Source organism: Triticum urartu, chromosome 7, assembly GCF_003073215.2.
Source record: "Triticum urartu cultivar G1812 chromosome 7, Tu2.1, whole genome shotgun sequence".
Classification (NCBI taxonomy): Eukaryota; Viridiplantae; Streptophyta; class Magnoliopsida; order Poales; family Poaceae; genus Triticum; species Triticum urartu.
Window position 1 is genome coordinate 427,752,608 of NC_053028.1, and position 19,740 is coordinate 427,772,347.

The window sequence follows — 19,740 nt, forward strand, 5'->3', positions numbered from 1 at the left end:
TTAAAGTTAGCAGAGATGCACCATCGATTTCAAACCTCCTCTTTGCGGATGACTCTTTGATACTTATGCATGCTAACTCGAGGAACACGGAGGCGCTGAAATCAGTTTTAGAGGCCTATTGTGCGACCTCGGGGCAAATGGTGAGCATTGGAAAACCTAGTATATTTTTTAGCCCCAACACAAAAGTGGAAAACAAGGCACAAATTTGTACTATTCTGAATATTATGACTAAAGCCTGTTGGGGAACGCAGTATTTCAAAAAAATTCCTATGATCACGCAAGATCTATCTAGGAGATGCATAGCAATGAGAGGGGAGAGTGTGTCTACGTACCCTCGTAGACCGAAAGTGGAAGCGTTAAGTAACGCGGTTGATGTAGTCGAACGTCTTCGCGATCCAACCGGTCAAGTACCGAATGCACGGCACCTCCGCGATCTACACACGCTCAGCTCGATGATGTCCCTCGTACTCTTGATCCAGTTGAGGCCAAGGGTGAGTTGCTTCAGCACGACGGCGTGTTGACGGTGATGATGAAGTTACCGGTGGAGGGCTTCGCCTAAGCACTACGACAATATGACAGAGGTGGAAAACTGTGGAGGAGGGCACCGCACATGGCTAAAGATCAATTTATGTGTCTATGGGGTGCCCCCTCCCCCGTATATAAAGGAGGGGAGGAGGAGGCCGGCCGGTCACAAGGGGCGCGCCAAGGGGGGGATCCTACTCCTAGTAGGAGTAGGTTTCCCCCTTTCCTAGTCCAAGAAGGAGAAGAAGGGAAAGAGGAGAGAAGAGAAGGAAGGAGGGGGGCGCCCCCCTTCCCTTGTCCAATTCGGACTGGGCAAGGGGGGCGCGTGCCACCTCTGGCTGGCCCTCTCTCTTCTCCACTAAGGCCCATTGTGGCCCATTAATCCCCCGGGGGGTTCTGGTAACCTCCCAGTACTCCGGAAAATACCCGATACACTTCGGAACCATTCCGGTGTCCGAATATAACCTTCCAATATATCAATCTTTATGTCTCGACCATTTCGAGACTCCTCATCATGTATGTGATCTCATCCAGGACTCCGAACAACCTTCGGTACATCAAACCACATAACTCATAATACATATCGTCATCGAACGTTAAGCGTGCGGACCCTACGGGTTCGAGAACTATGTAGACATGACCGAGACACATCTCCAGTCAATAACCAATAGTGGAACCTGGATGCTCATATTGGTTCCTACATATTCTACGAAGATCTTTATCGATCAAACTACACAACAACATACGTTGTTCCCTTTGTCATTGGTATGTTACTTGCCCGAGATTCGATCGTCGGTATCATCATACCTAGTTCAATCTCGTTACCGGCAAGTCTCTTTACTCGTTTTGTAATGCATCATCCCGTGACTAACCCATTAGTCACATTGCTCTCAAGGCTCATGGTGATGTGCATTACCGAGAGGACCCAGAGATACCTCTCCGATACACGGAGTGACAAATCCTAATCTCGATCTATGCCAACTCAACAAACACCATCGGAGACACCTGTAGAGCATCTTTATAATCACCCAGTTATGTTGTGACGTTTGATAGCACACTAAGTGTTCCTCCGGTATTCGGGAGTTGCATAATCTCATAGTCATAGGAACATGTATAAGTCATGAAGAAAGCAATAGCAATAAACTAAACGATCATAGTGCTAAGCTAACGGATGGGTCTAGTCCATCACATCATTCTCTAATGATGTGATCCCGTTCATCAAATGACAACACATGTCTATGGCTAGGAAACTTGGTCATCTTTGATTAACGAGCTAGTCAAGTAGAGGCAGACTAGGGACACTCTGTTTGTCTATGTATTCACACATGTACTAAGTTTCCGGTTAATACAATTCTAGCATCAATAATAAATATTTATCATGATATAAGGAAATATAAATAACAACTTTAGTATTACCTCTAGGGCATATTTCCTTCAAAGCCTTTAATGACAAATATTTGGGTTTGCCTGCAAATATGGGTATGGACAAAAGCGACTATTTCCAATTCTTAATTGATCAAATTATTAAAAAAAATAGTGGATGGAAAGAAAAACTGCTATCAGCAGGAGGAAAGGAAATCTTACTCAAATTGGTTGTACAAGCTATCCCAACTTATGTCATGTCCGTATTTAAAATTCCTAAAAAAATTGCAAAGGAATCATTAACGCGATGTCGCATTTCTGGTGGGGTGACGAAGACAATAAGAAGAGAATGTATTGGATGGCATGGTGGAAAATGTGTGTACCAAAAGATCAAGGTGGAATTGGATTCCAAGATATACACTGTTTTAATTTGGCCTTGTTAGCCAAACAAGCGTGGCGCCTGCTTGATAACCCTGATTCTCTATGTGCCACCGTCTTGAGAACCAAATATTTCCTGGATGGCGACCTAATGAATGCAAGTTTTAAAAAGGGTTCTTCTTTTACTTGGCAAAGCATTATGGCGGGAGTTAATTCTCTCAAAAATTGTTATATTTGAAGAGTTGGAAATGGACTAAATATTGATATTTGGAAAGATGCATGGATCCCGAACTATGCAAATAGGAAAATTATTACTCCTAGAAGAGGGCACCTGCTATCAAAAGTTGTTGACCTTATCAATCCGGTCACCAATTCTTGGGATGAAGATTTAGTAATACAAACATTGTGGCCAGTTGATGCTCAAAGGGTGCTAGTGATCCCCCTCTCTATGCATAATATGACAGATTTCATTGCTTGGAATTACACAAAGAATGGGTGTTTCACGGTTCGGTCAGCTTACTTCGAGGAATGGAACAAACAACATGGGAGGAAATTGAACTACACAATGGTATGGGGAAAACAAATGTAAATCCTATTTGGAGAAAGGTTTGGAAATTATCTTGTCCAACAAAGGTGAAGATTTTCATATGGCGTACCTTGCACGGAACACTCCCATGTCGTGTTACACTTGCTAATAGACATATGAAAATTTCTCCCATCTGCCCATCATGTTCGAATGGACCAGAAGATACAGAACACATGTTGTTTCTATGTTGGAAGGCAAAAGAAGTTTGGAGAAAGCTGGGAAGTCATGAGGCCATCAGTAAAGCTTGTGTTATCGATCGTGCGGGAGTGGCAGTTCTTGAGTTTTTACTTCTTATGCCAGAGAAAGAGCTATCTACAGTAGGCACCCAGAATGCACATGAATTGATTGTTGTAACAGCCTGGTATTTATGATGGAATAAATGGTCGCTAGTTCATCAGGGAAAATCCCAAGATGCTTGCCAAACCTTGATGGGAGTCCGTGCTATATCGGCAAATTATGTTTTATGAAATTGAATGTTGATGCTTCTTTTGATCAGGATATGCTTATAGGTACGACATGGGCGTTACTAGCGGGACATGGGCGTTACTAGCGGGAACTGGAGGATGAATTAGTGTGCAGATGTCTTAACAACAAAAGCGCTGACTCTAAGATTTGGCTTATCACTCTCACAGAAGGCAGGATGTAATCTCTTGTGTTAGCTCCGACAATATGGAAGTAGTTGACACAATGAAGAATGAAGGACATTCAACGGACTGGCGGCGGCAGTTTTTGATGATTGTTATTTTATAGCGTGCGATTTTTTGTATATTAGTTTTGAGCATTGTAATATGGAAGCAAATAAAGTTGCTCATTAACTTGCTAGATTAGCTAAATTTTCTGTGACTAAAGATTGTTTTGAGGAACCTATGAATAATATTGTAATTTTTCTTATTAACAATGTAACTGTCATTTCCAATGAATAAAGGCGATGTTTTGTTTTAAAAAAGGCTCAAAGAGTACTTCGTGGTGCAGATTTCAGGTGGCAAAACACCACCCCACCCCAAGTGTGTACCTAGTCGCATATCCGTGACCGATGTTGCTGGCTAGCCGCCTACCGCGGAGACCAGATTCATCCATCTGCCCGACTGAAGGCAGCAGATCAATTTAGCCAGTGTCATCACTCATCAGGTGTGCGCACTGTAATCTGAGAAACTGCTACAAAGACAATATCAAAGAACAAGAACTAAACTGCTTTGCATTTCTGGAACACGACTCTACGAATTGCCCATTTTCATATTTCCACTGCAACGAGGTAATGACAGAAGCTACATTATTCAACCCAAACCCTCCACATCAATAAAATGTTTGGGCGGTTTTTTCTCTAGCCGATCTTCTCAACAAGACACTGCCCCTGGCTTCTCCAGGGTCATGCTCACTACCACCAAACTGCCTATATTGTTCTGTTAACAAGTGTTGCTTACTTTGGTCAGCGTACGACAAGGGTGAGCTTTCACCACCCTCAAGCCAACCCCCTCCACTAACCTCAAACCTTTGCTCCACAGACCTCTCTTCATCCACCTCCTGGCCTGATGAGCTGGTACCCAAGGCAGATCTCGACCGATAATAGCTCGTATAGCCGATTTCCTCATGTGCCCCTCTAGGGCCTCCCAGATACATTTGATCTGAGCTCCCAAAAAAGTACTGTTCGTAGTCATCAGTGCTGGTTGAGTTCCTTGTGCTTTCGCTGCTATCTGTGCTCACGGTGCTGTGTGACCCAGCATCAGAGTTGCTGAACAACGACGAGCTCTCACTTGGGCTTGGTGATTCTGCCGCTGGATATGGTGCGTCCCCAAATTCATCAAATCTGCGGGTGAGGTTATCTGTAATGTGATCTCTATGCAACTCATCACCTTGGTGTCTGTTCAAGGAACCCCGTTGCAATGGTGCCTGCTCCAAGTTTGGCTTATGCCTGGCCTTCTTCGCATATGATGGGTCGTTAACCATCATAGCATGTCGTACAGAGTTTGGCGCCCTTGGTGAACACCTGATATGGTTAATGGAGGATTCAGAATGTACTGGTAAGAAACCTGATGGGAAGGCGCATGAAATTGCTGGTATCTATAAAAAAAGAAGAGGAATGGTGGTGTTCACCTTGCGTAGAGCAGCATGTATGCACACTTCGACATTACATTTTCCAGAGATACAGGTTTGACCTGCACACAGCAAAGACCAGCTATTCAGAATACAGGATCGCTATCTGATTACTCCAAAACAACACCGGTACCGACGCAGTCACTGTTGAAGCCAAATAATTTGTTTTCACTATTGCATTACAAGAATATACACTATGATCACTAGGATAAGAGGTGTAATCTGATTGCTATTCCAATAAGGCAAAAAAAAGTACCAAATGGAACCTGGGTCTAGGCGCACCCTAATTGAAAAAAAAAGTTCAAAAATATATAAAAGGTCAAACAATTCCGCACAAAAAACAATTACATGTAAAGTTTCGCAAAGAAATGACTTCCGTGGTCTTTTGTGCGGAAAAAGGATAAACTTGGTTCTATATAAAAGTTACTATTCAAGTTTTTTGAAATTGCAATTTTGTGTTTTTTTCTCCCATAAGTGCCGAAGTCATTTCTTCGCGAAACTTCATACATGAGTAGAACACTCGACCAAGTTAGCCACAAAAAAATTTCTGAATTGATTGGGTTTTTTCCCAAAAATCCACACCGGCAGTCTCGTTTATTTAAAACAAACAGATACTAAATATGGAAATAGGTTTACCAAAAAAATGATTTCAAAAATTGTTAACGTCCAGACAGGCATAACCCCGTCTTGATATGTCCAGAAAGAGCAAGTATACCTGACTGTCATCTATCTTGTACCACTTCCCATGTGTGTCCTTGACATAACATACGTAATGACCAGAAAAGGCAGCATTCATGACATCATGATGGACAACCATTCCATATAGGCTGTAAACAGGAGAATTGTCATCAGTTGAGTTCATGTAGCAAGATAAGTTCAGGGTCTCTGGGAATCTGATGGCTTTGCTGATCTTCCCAAACTTGCCAGACTGTACAAATAAGAAGGGGGAACAAAATTAGAGGAACTCAATTTGCAAGACTTGATCAAAACTAAAACAATTGAACTCCAGAAAAAGGTCAAATACAACGATTCAAATGTCAACATAAAAGAGAGCTATGCAAGTATGTTTGGCGTCTAGCCCTCAATAAGATGGTATTCTATATGGTACCTGGTATCTTTTCAATGCAATAGTCAGGACATTTGGGGCTTCCGATATTGTCAACTTCTTCTTAGCACGCTCATAGGAATTGCATCTGACATACAGGGTCAAGTTAAGAGTAATAGCATTAGGAGAAAAGAAAGCAAGACTAAAGAGAAGCGGCAATTTCAATCCTTGCATAATTCATTATATAGTATAATGAATTGAATAAAATAAGCTACAACATCTGACTTCTAGAAACATTGAAGTGAACAATGTTTCCAATCAGAGTTATACAACCTACCTTATTATTTCAGCTGGCCCTAAAGGAAGTTGGTATATTGTCAACACTAAGGTATAAGAAAACATGCTAATTTCTTAAGTATTGATCCTCCAATTGCAATATTGTATAATTCTCAAATCAGCAACTAGCAGTAGAAGGCAACAGCGAGAAGGAAAAAGATTCTCTCAAAAATTTACAATATTTCATGCTGTCATATTTACATGCTTCGTTTGAACCTTTAAACATATCAACATATCTGGTTCATGACTCACAATCCAATCCATTGAGCAATTACCCACTCAAACTTTTGAGTAAAACAACAGCCTGATACAATTCAAAGCACTCAAGCAGTCTACATTGAAAACCATCCAAATGTCATGGCCCGACACCATCTTAGGTAGTCATAATAGAAGAAAACAACATAGCAAAACGCATAAAATCACACGACCAACATTTTCCACAGGAGAAATCCATACCATGTTTATAGTACAAATAAAAACTGGTATTGTTGTGCCATTTTGTTATCTTGCAATGTACGGCTTTTTTTTCCTACTCTTGGCTAGCACTCTCAAACTTTAAAATATACCTAACATTTATTTTATTTCCCTTCCAATTATGTTTCTGTTGTTCAAGTCTGCTGTACGGTAATGATTCTATTTCTCCATAAAATTCATGATTAGATGATATGGCAAAGTATTTTGACCCTCAATTCAACTCCCGGCTTGGTATAGTTTCAGTGATAGCTCAAGGACTCTGATCGGTGGATAAAAGGTCACAGGATGAACAGTACAGAAGGCTAAAGATCCGAAGTGACATTACCTGCTGCACTGGTATCTATTATCTCCATCCAAGACTTCTGTAGATGTAAACCGCTGAAGTGCTTCCTCGAGTGAACTGATGTCACCATCTATTTCAACAGTAAGATCTAACATACGCTCGTATTGCTCAGAACTAATATGACACCTTGTGCATTTTATCTATGAAAGAAACAGAGTAAAATTATCAATAAGACACAGGGTGGCCTCAGGTAACTGAATATGCAAAAATAATAAAATCTAAGCTGTTCTGTAAAGAGAACCTTAGATCTCAGATAGCCCCCAAATATTAGTTGTACAAGTGTGGTTTCTTCTGCTAAACAATGAGCGCCACCTTTTCTGGCTTCCTTGATGCACACAGATTGCATAGCATCAATTGAGTGCCTGTAAACATGTCAGTTAATGTGGTGCCATTAAGAAAAACTCTTGGAGAAAGGAGTTGCCAATAGTAATTAACTATTTTACTTTCGACAAGGTCATTCCCCAAAACTAAACATACTGAAAAAGCCATTGTTAGGTAACTGTCCTATCAGGTTTTCTACTTGACACAAAGACAATATTTCATTGATAAGAATGTCAACCAGCACCTGGTTTGAACAATGAATTCCAAACAACTATACTAAGTGTTGACTTCAACTAACCTTCAGTTTAACAGGAAAAGATAAATTAATTGAAAATTTTAGTACCACAGTTGAACAAAGATTGCCAAACTAATCTAGTATGCCACACTGTTGCCTCACAAACTGAGCCCAAAAAGGACGTCGACATAATCTATAGTTGAACCGGTTTGGGCCTGGCCCATCACCACTTAGGCCAATAAAGGCCCAGCTCATGTAAGTGACCTGAAAGAGGAGGGGTGGTCGATGTCTAGAGGAGAGCGCCGCCACAACCTACGACACAGAAACGAGCTGCCGGTACACCTCTCCTCATTCAACATGGTATCAGACGCCAGCAACGCCTAGGCCTGACGGCCCTAGGCAGCGGCGGGGCTCATCTCAGCGGTAGGGACTCGTCTCGCGGCTGTCCTGCGACTGGCAGGGAGCTCCGCAAGCAGCTGCATGCGAGCGCGGAAGATGCGGAGGTGGCGCGCGAGCTGCGTGGCGGGGCTGCGCGGGAGACGTGGCGATGGCACGGCTTAGTCAGAGGAAGACAGAGGTCGTACTGCAATGTACTGCTGCTGCTGGAGACATGTGCGGTGATTGGGGAGGGAAGAGGAGGCTGGAACTGCTGAGGTCTGAATTGCTGCTGCTTCTGCTGGAAGTGATAGCTGTTGCACGCAGCTACTCGCCAGGGGGAGAGAAGGGGGTCGTTGTTGCTGTGTGCAGCTGGTCGGGAAGATGAGTAATCCGAAAGGCCTTGCTGAGGCTATCGAGAAGCTCACACTGTTCCTCACTTCCAAGGAGGGGGGCTTGAATTTTAGGGCCATCATTCCTCGACAGGAAGTGGTTCGGAAGATCGAGCTGTTGCCCACTGACATCAAGCTAGAGAGGGTTACCATTGAAGAACCAAGTGGCAAGGCTAGTCCGGAGGGAAAGAAATGAAAGGTCATCAACTCTCTGCTTATTGGGTGGCTGTTGAACTCAGTAGTACCCCCTATTGGAGACACTCCGTGGATGGGCTATCAACAGGCTGCTGAGATATGGAAGATTTTGTCCACCCAGTACTGCTGAGATATGGAAGATTTTGTCCACCCAGTACTCCGACAAGGGCAATGTCATCCTCATATCTCAAACTGATGGGAAGATTCGTCGTCTACGTCAATGTGGCATGTCAGTGATGGCATATGTAGCAGAGATACAGGCATTGTAGGCAGACCAGGATAATTGTGATCCTCTTGAACTATGCAGCCAAGCATCGAGTCAGGGCACAAGTGAATGGCATGCAGGCATGTGCTGCAACTTTTGGAGGGGCTCAAAGGTTGCTTTGATGGCAGGAAGGCCTACCTGTTGCATCAAACTTCCCTGCCTATTATTGATGGGGCTATTGCAGCGATAGCTCAAGAGGAGGTGCGGCTATCTCTTGAGTTGTGCTGGCCTCGACGTTTACCGTTACTGAGCGCAGGGAGTGGAAAGAGAGCAGGGACTGTTTTACCTGTGGGGAGAAAGGCCACCTGAAGTTCAACCGTCCAAATCATGGCAGAGGCAGGGGAAATAGCAGATGGGGAAGTGGGAGGACTGCTAGAGGCAGAAGTGGGTATTCAGGATACTCAGGTGGTCAGAGGGCACACATGGCAGTTCAAGGGGACAACGGGACGTCAAAGGGCAGAGAAATATATGATGCTGCCTATGGAGACTTTGCTCACTGAGCCTCCACTGATGAAGGTAATCCTGAAAATGCATCTCTTGCTACTGATGAGAATGATCCAGATGATGGAAGATCAACTTCAGGCTATTGTGTGTTTGTGCGAAGAAATTTGGTGTCATGGAGAAGCAAGAAACAAACAGTTGTGTCTAGATCAGCGGCAGAAGCAGAGTAATAGAGATTATCTAAAGGGGCAAGAAACAAACATTTGTGTCTAGATCAGCGGCAGAAGCTGAGTAATAGACATTATCTAAAGGGTTGAGTGAGATGCCCTGGGTGAAGAACCTACTGAGCAAGTTGAAACTTCTGAGGAAGGGACCCTTGAGAGCGTGGTGTGACAATAAGTCAGCAATAAGCATTGCCAATAACCCAGTTCAACATGATACGACAAAACATGTGGATACCAATCGCTTCTTCATTAAGGAGAAATTTGATGGTCTTAATCATGTCAGCACTGGGCAGCTAATTGCATATTGCTTGATAAAGGGACTGGGAACAAAGGACTGTAACTTGCATGTGACAACACGGGGTTCATAGATATCTACCACCCATCTTGAGGAGTGATGAACCGGTATGGGCCTGGCCCATCACCACTTAGGCCCATAAGGCCCAGCTTGTGTAAGTGACTAGAAGAGGAGGGTTGGTCAATGTCTGGAGTAGAGCGTCGCCACAACCTACGACACGCAGAGACGAGATGCTGGTACACCTCTCCTCATTCAACTTCTGTGATTGCAAAATAGCTCATCCACCATTAGTAAAGTGTCACAGAAGAGCATGTCAGTAATTTTACCATCCACTAACACGTCATAATTGGTCATTTGAAGTATAACATTGGCAGATTCAACTTAAGAGCCAAATTATTGTGGAAACCTTATATTGAAAAACTTGACATAAAAATATTCATAGCTCCTCTGTAAACTCCAGCTTAAGTTTCTTGTCAACTGTAAATAACCAACATAGATGAAAAATGTAATGATCGCTTTCTTACCGAAGGAATTCATGAGCATCTTCTTGTTTACCAGGACCAAAGCTACTTCCAATCTCGTGCAAATGGGACAGTATCCCAGTTGGTGATAAAGCAGTCTTGCCCTGCTTGCCCTCCACAATAAGTCTTTCAAATTCACACATGAAACACCATGCCTTTTTGGAACCTAGAAAACACAAGATACTATGCGGTTACTCAAACAAGTGCAATATGGAGAAAAAGAATGACATGAGAAACTTAGTAGGCACTTACAATTTTTCGAATGAAGCCCTCCCAGAAGATACGTTGTAAGTGGTCGAGTAAACATCAAGCACTGAAGAACAACATTTGCATAGCAGCTGCAAGAGAAAAATAAGAAGAAAAACATGTTAGACAGGGGGGCACATAACAACTTACACAAAATATCTCAACTAATGCGACAACATCTTGTTTAACATGAGGCCTCTTTTGGTTTACAGGAATTTTGTAGGAATTATAAAGGATAGGAATTTTGTAGGAAATATTTCTTTGGAGCCCTTTGGTTTGTAGGAATGGATTCCTACTCCTATGTAGGATAGGAACCAATCCTTCGCATTTCAAAGGAAAAAAAAAACATTAGCCTAGACTCAATTGAAAGATTCCTATCCTATGCATCAAATGACATCTCTTTCCCTATAGGAATTGAGATATATGTCATCTCACTTCCTATGATTTTCCTATTCCTATGATATTCCTATCCTGTGAAAAAAAGGAGGCCTAAAGTTCCATGTACTGGTAGGTAAGTCTATCAACAGCATGACAAAAAAGTAGTAGAGCAACAATATCATGCCATTAAACACTATCAGAGCATGCTGGAGCATATTTGCCTGATCACTTCATATATTGTTGTGGGTGGGAAATAAGTCCATCTTTAGCAACGGATTATTAAATTAATGATTGGCCCTAGGGAAACAAACCAGATAAGATCTACTCATGTCAACCAGACTCCAACGGAAGTAAAAACTACTAAGTTGCAAACAGATTAAAAGCTAGAGATGCCTACACAAAAAAATTATGCGACAAACTTCACAGAAATACAAAGCATGCAGTTAATCTCCCAACTGTTAAATTCCAGAAACAGTAATTCAATGTTTACCTGTTGCCAAGGTTATGAAGACCAAAAGGGCGCAATTCAACCTTGTCATAGAGCTTGATGAAAACATCATATGGAAAAAGTGTCTGAAAAGCAGAATTTAGTAGCAAATAAAAGAAAATAAATTACTAACTACAGAGCCATTCAATTATATTTACCAACTCTGAAGGATAATGCCTCACAACTTTTGGTGTTGTTTGTTGCCTGACAATTTTCTTCAAAGATGTCGCAAGGTTATTTGCTGCTGAACCTCCTCTATCTGTTGGATTATCAGCCCTTTTTGATGGATTAGGTGCTACAGACCGGCCACCATGGATGGAAGAAACCTTATCAACAGCTAATACTGGAGTTACTAATTTCAAGCCTTCAGACTTTTCTTCACCAGTAGCTTTTATTTTGCACGGTTCAACTTCCACGCGAAGAGAAGTCCTAGAACTTTTGGGTGCTGGTACGGCAGTTGCAGCCATTTGGGAATAGCTCCTATCTGCAGGTTTTCTAATATGATTAATCCGAGAGCAATCCTTACTAACATCAGCATCCTCAGTGTTGCCATGGTCCTTGCAATGAACATATATATCTTCATGGATGGAACTGGTAAGGCCACTCATCTTTGGTGCAGAAGCTTGAGATTTATGAACCAATATATCATCTAAGTCCTTCACATAAGAACTATTTCCAACAAAATTGGTAGATTTGGTATTTGATTCTGCCCTTTTACTGTCAAAGGACGTTACTTGAGGGGTAATTTGACCAAGTTTGACCACATTGTCAGAATTGCCCTTTTCAGGGATCTCTGTGGTAGCAGATACCTCTTCGAAAGGCGTATCTTTCCTTTTATCATTTGAGCTCTTCACAACATGGTTTGTGCCAGAAGTTTCAGACTCAGCCGCAACCGGTACACTAATTTCAGCCACTGGTTGTACCCCAGCCACTACATTCTCTTCAGAAGCTCTTCGGTGTTCAACATTTCCTTCCTTTGCAACAGAAATTGCAGCTCCATCATCTGGCTTAGCATTAGCACTTGGTGGATGGCATTCATCTTTGTGACCTTTTCTCCAGTGGGATATCTGGCATTTGAATGAGCTGCAAAAGGGAAGGTGTCACAAGATTGAACAAGTAACACAGTTCAATTTTTGTACACCACGCACAATATTGAACCGCAGTTTAGGATTTTCGACACATAGCATGTTTACTATTCATGTACAATATGCAACATTACTTGGTTTTACTGAGATAGGCATCACATCTCATCCAGCAGACCAAGTCATGTGCATGTATATTCATTTAGGATTCTTATTCAAATGTTCCACTGGTAATGAATCAAAGGAAATCAGTCAAGGGTCAATTTGTCCATATCAACATACTGTTAAGTTCACACAAAAAGACATGTGCATAAAGAAATGTTCAGAACAGGATGAACAATACTAAGAATACCATCGGAAAAGTGACCAGCCATGCCTAAATTCAGCCAATAGCAACTGCAGTTGGACAACCAAAGTTCTCAGGTTTAGGAAAGCAAATTAAAAGTGCACAGTGGTGTACCAATCATCCTTGTATTCCCAACAAAAGTGGATTAGTAAAACGTCTATCATAGGGGCTAAAACGGCCAACAGAGCTAATATGGTCAACAGAGGAACTTTCTAGATAATTCTTTGACAGCCATACTGCTGCTCACAAAACATTGAGTGCAAAGTATATTGTAACATCACTTGTCAGCTGGTGCATTTACTCACCACCAAACACCGTATGTATAGGCACTCGCGACTCTTATACATATCCTTGAATGTACATTCAATTTTAACACACAAGGGTATTTTTTGTATTAAAACATTTTTATGACAATACAAATTACTTACTCCCTCCTTCCATCTATATAGGGCCTAATGCGTTTTTTAAGACAACGTTTGACTATTGATAAGATTAATAATAAATAAGATGTATAATGTGAAAATTATATCATTGGAATCTCCTTTCACATACGAATTTGACGGTATGCTTTGTGTAACTTGCATGTCATATATTATTGCTCTAACATTTAGTCAAAGTTGGCCTCGAAAAACGCATTAGGCCCTATATAGATGGAAGGAGGGAGTAGCCAGATGCCAGATGGTACTCCCCCCCCCCCCTCCGCGTCCGGCTTTAAAAGGCCGGCTGGCCAGCATGCTCCGTCCAGATTTGTTAGACCAGGCGTTTAATTGTGCTGCGCATGCAAGCAAGGGAGAGAACTAGGCTGCTGCATGCACGCTATTCATTGGTTCATGCAAGGAGGTTAGAGAACGCATGCAGGCAGGTGAGAGAAATAGGCTGCGGCAGCTGTGCATGCATGATATTTCATTGGGCGCAGGCTGGCAGAGAGAACGCACGGAGGCTTTGGAGAGGATGTCGAAGCATTACTTAATTATAAGACGAGTCAGTGCCTTGGTATCCAGCCCTATAAACCCAAACGGAGGGAGTATAATTAAGAAATAAGCTTATGTAATGTCAGTATGCACATAACATAAATAAATGTTCCATCATTGGTAAACACTTCTCAGAATCACATGGAACCTTTGTTAGGACTAATCTTGTCATATATACCAAAGAGATGCATGCATGAGAAGGAAGAAGCCAAATTGGGTTGGATGTTGAGGGACACCATGAAACCTTAGCCAGCATGCTCCGTCCAGATTTGTTAGACCAGGCGTTTAATTGTGCTGCGCATGCAAGCAAGGGAGAGAACTAGGCTGCTGCATGCACGCTATTCATTGGTTCATGCAAGGAGGTTAGAGAACGCATGCAGGCAGGTGAGAGAAATAGGCTGCGGCAGCTGTGCATGCATGATATTTCATTGGGCGCAGGCTGGCAGAGAGAACGCACGGAGGCTTTGGAGAGGATGTCGAAGCATTACTTAATTATAAGACGAGTCAGTGCCTTGGTATCCAGCCCTATAAACCCAAACGGAGGGAGTATAATTAAGAAATAAGCTTATGTAATGTCAGTATGCACATAACATAAATAAATGTTCCATCATTGGTAAACACTTCTCAGAATCACATGGAACCTTTGTTAGGACTAATCTTGTCATATATACCAAAGAGATGCATGCATGAGAAGGAAGAAGCCAAATTGGGTTGGATGTTGAGGGACACCATGAAACCTTAGCCAGCATGCTCCGTCCAGATTTGTTAGACCAGGCGTTTAATTGTGCTGCGCATGCAAGCAAGGGAGAGAACTAGGCTGCTGCATGCACGCTATTCATTGGTTCATGCAAGGAGGTTAGAGAACGCATGCAGGCAGGTGAGAGAAATAGGCTGCGGCAGCTGTGCATGCATGATATTTCATTGGGCGCAGGCTGGCAGAGAGAACGCACGGAGGCTTTGGAGAGGATGTCGAAGCATTACTTAATTATAAGACGAGTCAGTGCCTTGGTATCCAGCCCTATAAACCCAAACGGAGGGAGTATAATTAAGAAATAAGCTTATGTAATGTCAGTATGCACATAACATAAATAAATGTTCCATCATTGGTAAACACTTCTCAGAATCACATGGAACCTTTGTTAGGACTAATCTTGTCATATATACCAAAGAGATGCATGCATGAGAAGGAAGAAGCCAAATTGGGTTGGATGTTGAGGGACACCATGAAACCTTAGCCAGCATGCTCCGTCCAGATTTGTTAGACCAGGCGTTTAATTGTGCTGCGCATGCAAGCAAGGGAGAGAACTAGGCTGCTGCATGCACGCTATTCATTGGTTCATGCAAGGAGGTTAGAGAACGCATGCAGGCAGGTGAGAGAAATAGGCTGCGGCAGCTGTGCATGCATGATATTTCATTGGGCGCAGGCTGGCAGAGAGAACGCACGGAGGCTTTGGAGAGGATGTCGAAGCATTACTTAATTATAAGACGAGTCAGTGCCTTGGTATCCAGCCCTATAAACCCAAACGGAGGGAGTATAATTAAGAAATAAGCTTATGTAATGTCAGTATGCACATAACATAAATAAATGTTCCATCATTGGTAAACACTTCTCAGAATCACATGGAACCTTTGTTAGGACTAATCTTGTCATATATACCAAAGAGATGCATGCATGAGAAGGAAGAAGCCAAATTGGGTTGGATGTTGAGGGACACCATGAAACCTTAGCCAGCATGCTCCGTCCAGATTTGTTAGACCAGGCGTTTAATTGTGCTGCGCATGCAAGCAAGGGAGAGAACTAGGCTGCTGCATGCACGCTATTCATTGGTTCATGCAAGGAGGTTAGAGAACGCATGCAGGCAGGTGAGAGAAATAGGCTGCGGCAGCTGTGCATGCATGATATTTCATTGGGCGCAGGCTGGCAGAGAGAACGCACGGAGGCTTTGGAGAGGATGTCGAAGCATTACTTAATTATAAGACGAGTCAGTGCCTTGGTATCCAGCCCTATAAACCCAAACGGAGGGAGTATAATTAAGAAATAAGCTTATGTAATGTCAGTATGCACATAACATAAATAAATGTTCCATCATTGGTAAACACTTCTCAGAATCACATGGAACCTTTGTTAGGACTAATCTTGTCATATATACCAAAGAGATGCATGCATGAGAAGGAAGAAGCCAAATTGGGTTGGATGTTGAGGGACACCATGAAACCTTAGCCAGCATGCTCCGTCCAGATTTGTTAGACCAGGCGTTTAATTGTGCTGCGCATGCAAGCAAGGGAGAGAACTAGGCTGCTGCATGCACGCTATTCATTGGTTCATGCAAGGAGGTTAGAGAACGCATGCAGGCAGGTGAGAGAAATAGGCTGCGGCAGCTGTGCATGCATGATATTTCATTGGGCGCAGGCTGGCAGAGAGAACGCACGGAGGCTTTGGAGAGGATGTCGAAGCATTACTTAATTATAAGACGAGTCAGTGCCTTGGTATCCAGCCCTATAAACCCAAACGGAGGGAGTATAATTAAGAAATAAGCTTATGTAATGTCAGTATGCACATAACATAAATAAATGTTCCATCATTGGTAAACACTTCTCAGAATCACATGGAACCTTTGTTAGGACTAATCTTGTCATATATACCAAAGAGATGCATGCATGAGAAGGAAGAAGCCAAATTGGGTTGGATGTTGAGGGACACCATGAAACCTTAGCCAAGAAGAATATGATGGCATGGCATATGTCATCACTCAATAGTTATCCTAACTATATATGAGTTGTCATCTACTTGGGTATGAGTTGTGCAGTAGATGAACTAGCTATGAGCTGTACCGCCGCAATGTTGGTTACTGTAGCAGGACGGTCACTGTATCACTGTCCCTACAGCCTCTATATAAGGAGATGCACCCCATATGTAAATAGGTAAGCTTGTGGCAATTGAGATATCTAATAAACCTTCCCGCTAGTAGTAGCTCTTTGTGTGTGTGAAGCACATCTCTTTAGAGAGAGTCCAGGGTGAGAGCTAGAGAAGCTAGTGATTCTAACAATTGGTATCATAGCTAGAGCTAGCAGTTCTAACAAAATTTTGTTTAGCTGCATGCACCTTAGGTCTTCATTATTTGTTTCAATTGAGACAGGTAACAGGTTGCATCGAAGAAATAAAGACATTATTTGCTTGTTTGTATGAAATGAATGTGGTGGTAATGCAATAAGGTGTGCTGACATTATAACTACAAGTATAGTGATTGTCAATTTTCTGTTTTTCCACTCTCAAGTTGCAACCCAATAGAAAATTCTGTATATGACATATCAGCACATAATGGCTAAACGTGTTTTTTTAGGCTAGTTTCTGTTAATAGCACAGAAACAATAAATAATACGAGTAGTCTTTGCAACAATGGCTTGTTTCTTCCAGTGATATCAATTGCACAGGAATGATAAATAATGAATCTTCTTCTCAAAAACACTAAGAACTCAACATGAATATGAACAAATAGCATTACCATCGGCTGATTGATCTGACCCACATGCCGTGGTAAGCAAGAGACTAACACGGGGAGAAAGGTGCTGGCCTTGTTGAAATCTACATACCCAGGATTGGCATCCTTTCTGTACGAGCAGAGAAAGGACAGGCGCTCATGCAAAGAACCAATAAATCAAGCCTCATGCACTGAGTCAAATGTGCATCTTATTTTGCTCCACATTATCTAAGAATACGTCCACCGGTGCTTCACCCTTGGGGACATTCTGGCTATGTCATAGGACAAATCTCCCAACATATCAATCAAAGAAAGGTCCATGCCAACAGGACATTGTGACATTCAAAAAATAAGTGTTCATCTAGAAGCATGTGAATCGCTAGGATGGTTAATAGCCTAAGACAGGATGTGTGGCCTATGTTGGTTAACAAAAAAGGCAGCAGACTAATATTAGTTGTCTGGAACCAACTGGAAGGTATCTTGAAGTCAGGGATAAAAAACAAACATTCAAGTTTACAAGGAGAGGCGCCAGCAATGATGACAGCATAACTGAGCCATTAGGATCCTATACTGGCCTTCCTTCCAGATGAACTTTATCAAACCAGAGTTCCTAGAGACAAGCTAAATGGATGATCACAAATCGCCCTAGCTCACATGGCAATCAGTTATCTTGTCCACACACAAATTCGACAAAATCCAAATCTTGTCGATCTACTAGCCTATAAAATTGTTACTGAAACCCACATTTCTAGAAAATACAGCGCATTTCCACTCTGGATTTAACAAATTGTAGACTATCTTCCCTCGATTCCAAATCACCTGCTGAGACTACAAAAATTGTAAAGGGGATTAGGAACAGGGTTTGAGCCAACTCACCAGTACTTCACAGCCTTGCACTGTTTGCACCTAAACGTGGTCGGCCTGAAGCACACCGCGCAGACCCCAGCTGCGGCCTGTGGCGGCGCTGGCGCCTCCACGACCTCCTCCTCTTCCTCCTGCGGTGAAACCACCTCCCGCGGTGCCCACATCGGCGCCTCCGGCACATCCGCCGCGTGCAGCACGCCAGGGAACAGCTCGGAGCAGAAGGCGAGCACCGACTCCCGCTCCGCCAGCTCGGATTCCTCCGCCGCGAGGCGCGCTAGGCGCCGCACCTCCTCCCTTCGCTCCGCGGCGCGCCGCAGGCTCTGTCGCAGCAGTAGCGCCACCACTAGCACCACGATAAACAGCGCCACCGTCACCGCGGTGGCCGCCGTCGACGACCCTGCCGCCTCCGCCATTGCCATCGCTCCCTCTCAGCCCACCCCTCTCCCTCCCCAGCCCTCTCTCAGGCGCATAGATCTCGAACCCGCCCCCCACCACCACTCAAAACGATGGATCCGCGGCCCGATTGTGCACTTGCCCGAGCAAATCGGTCGGAAATTAGGGCTCGGAGATTTCCAATCCAAAAGAAAAATCCCCTTTCCTCCGGTCAGGGTTTTGTTTTGTTTTGGTCTTTGGAAGTGACGGAGAGACGGCAGCGACCAGGGGCAGGGAGGAAGAGAAGGAGAAGGTAGCGGCATCCGTTTCCACCTTGGCACTCGAAGAATAATACCACGCCTTCGGGAAGGGGGCAGGTGAAAAAAGTGGGCGACGGGGCAAGTTTAACGGCGGGGTACCGTACGAGGTGGAAGACAAGAAAGGAATGGGTTCCCCGCAAGGTACCGTGTGCTGGCCTCGGTACCCTGTATTCGCGTGCGCGTATCCACGGTCAGATGGGCTCGGAGCATCTTCAACCGGTCGTATAAAAGCATGTATTAATAATACGGCCAACTGCTGACTATAATATATTGTCATTATTTATTTTAAATCTATATAAGGCTGCTAGCCAACTTGCCTTCACGGAGCTTTTTCAATTGGGGCTTCGTTGCCCGTCGGATCTGTCTTCTAGTGTGTCTGAGCCGTTGGATCTTCACAATGGTCAAAACTAATTTTCATCTCACGGTCATTTTCATTGTCCAATGACGAGTGGGCTCGCGAGGCGGCTGGTTGGCTGGGTTGCCCATTTTCGTGTGCCGAACGATTTGCCCAATTCGCTCCGCACGCTTGCACCCAATTCAACCCTCTCTTCCAGACGACCCACTCCACACTAATCGCCGCACAACCCTAGCCCCTTTCCCTTCGATCCCCACCTCCCCTCTATCATCCTCGCTCCTCGCTCGTCGTCATGGCCTCCACCCTAGGAGCATCACCACTGCCTGCTACGCCCCCTCCACCACTATAGGCGCACACAGACGGTGGATCCGTGCCGGAGAAGAGCAATTCCAATCACGGTGTGGTGCATTTGTGGGGAAGGTGAAGAAAGTCTGTCGCC

General features: G+C 43.5%; 1 protein-coding gene across 1 annotated transcript; it reads right to left on the reverse strand.

The window, feature by feature from the left end:
* Positions 1-4,061: 4,061 nt before the first annotated feature.
* Positions 4,062-18,995, reverse strand: LOC125522375 (ubiquitin carboxyl-terminal hydrolase 17-like). The gene is made up of 11 exons (XM_048687434.1): positions 18,267-18,995; positions 11,671-12,595; positions 11,516-11,598; positions 10,654-10,739; positions 10,405-10,567; positions 7,379-7,499; positions 7,120-7,277; positions 6,048-6,132; positions 5,655-5,867; positions 4,940-5,001; positions 4,062-4,832 (listed from the first exon to the last, which is right to left on the reverse strand). The coding sequence occupies exons 1-11, from the start codon at positions 18,671-18,673 to the stop codon at positions 4,142-4,144; spliced, it is 2,994 nt and encodes a 997-aa protein (XP_048543391.1). The 5' UTR covers positions 18,674-18,995; the 3' UTR covers positions 4,062-4,141.
* Positions 18,996-19,740: the final 745 nt, after the last annotated feature.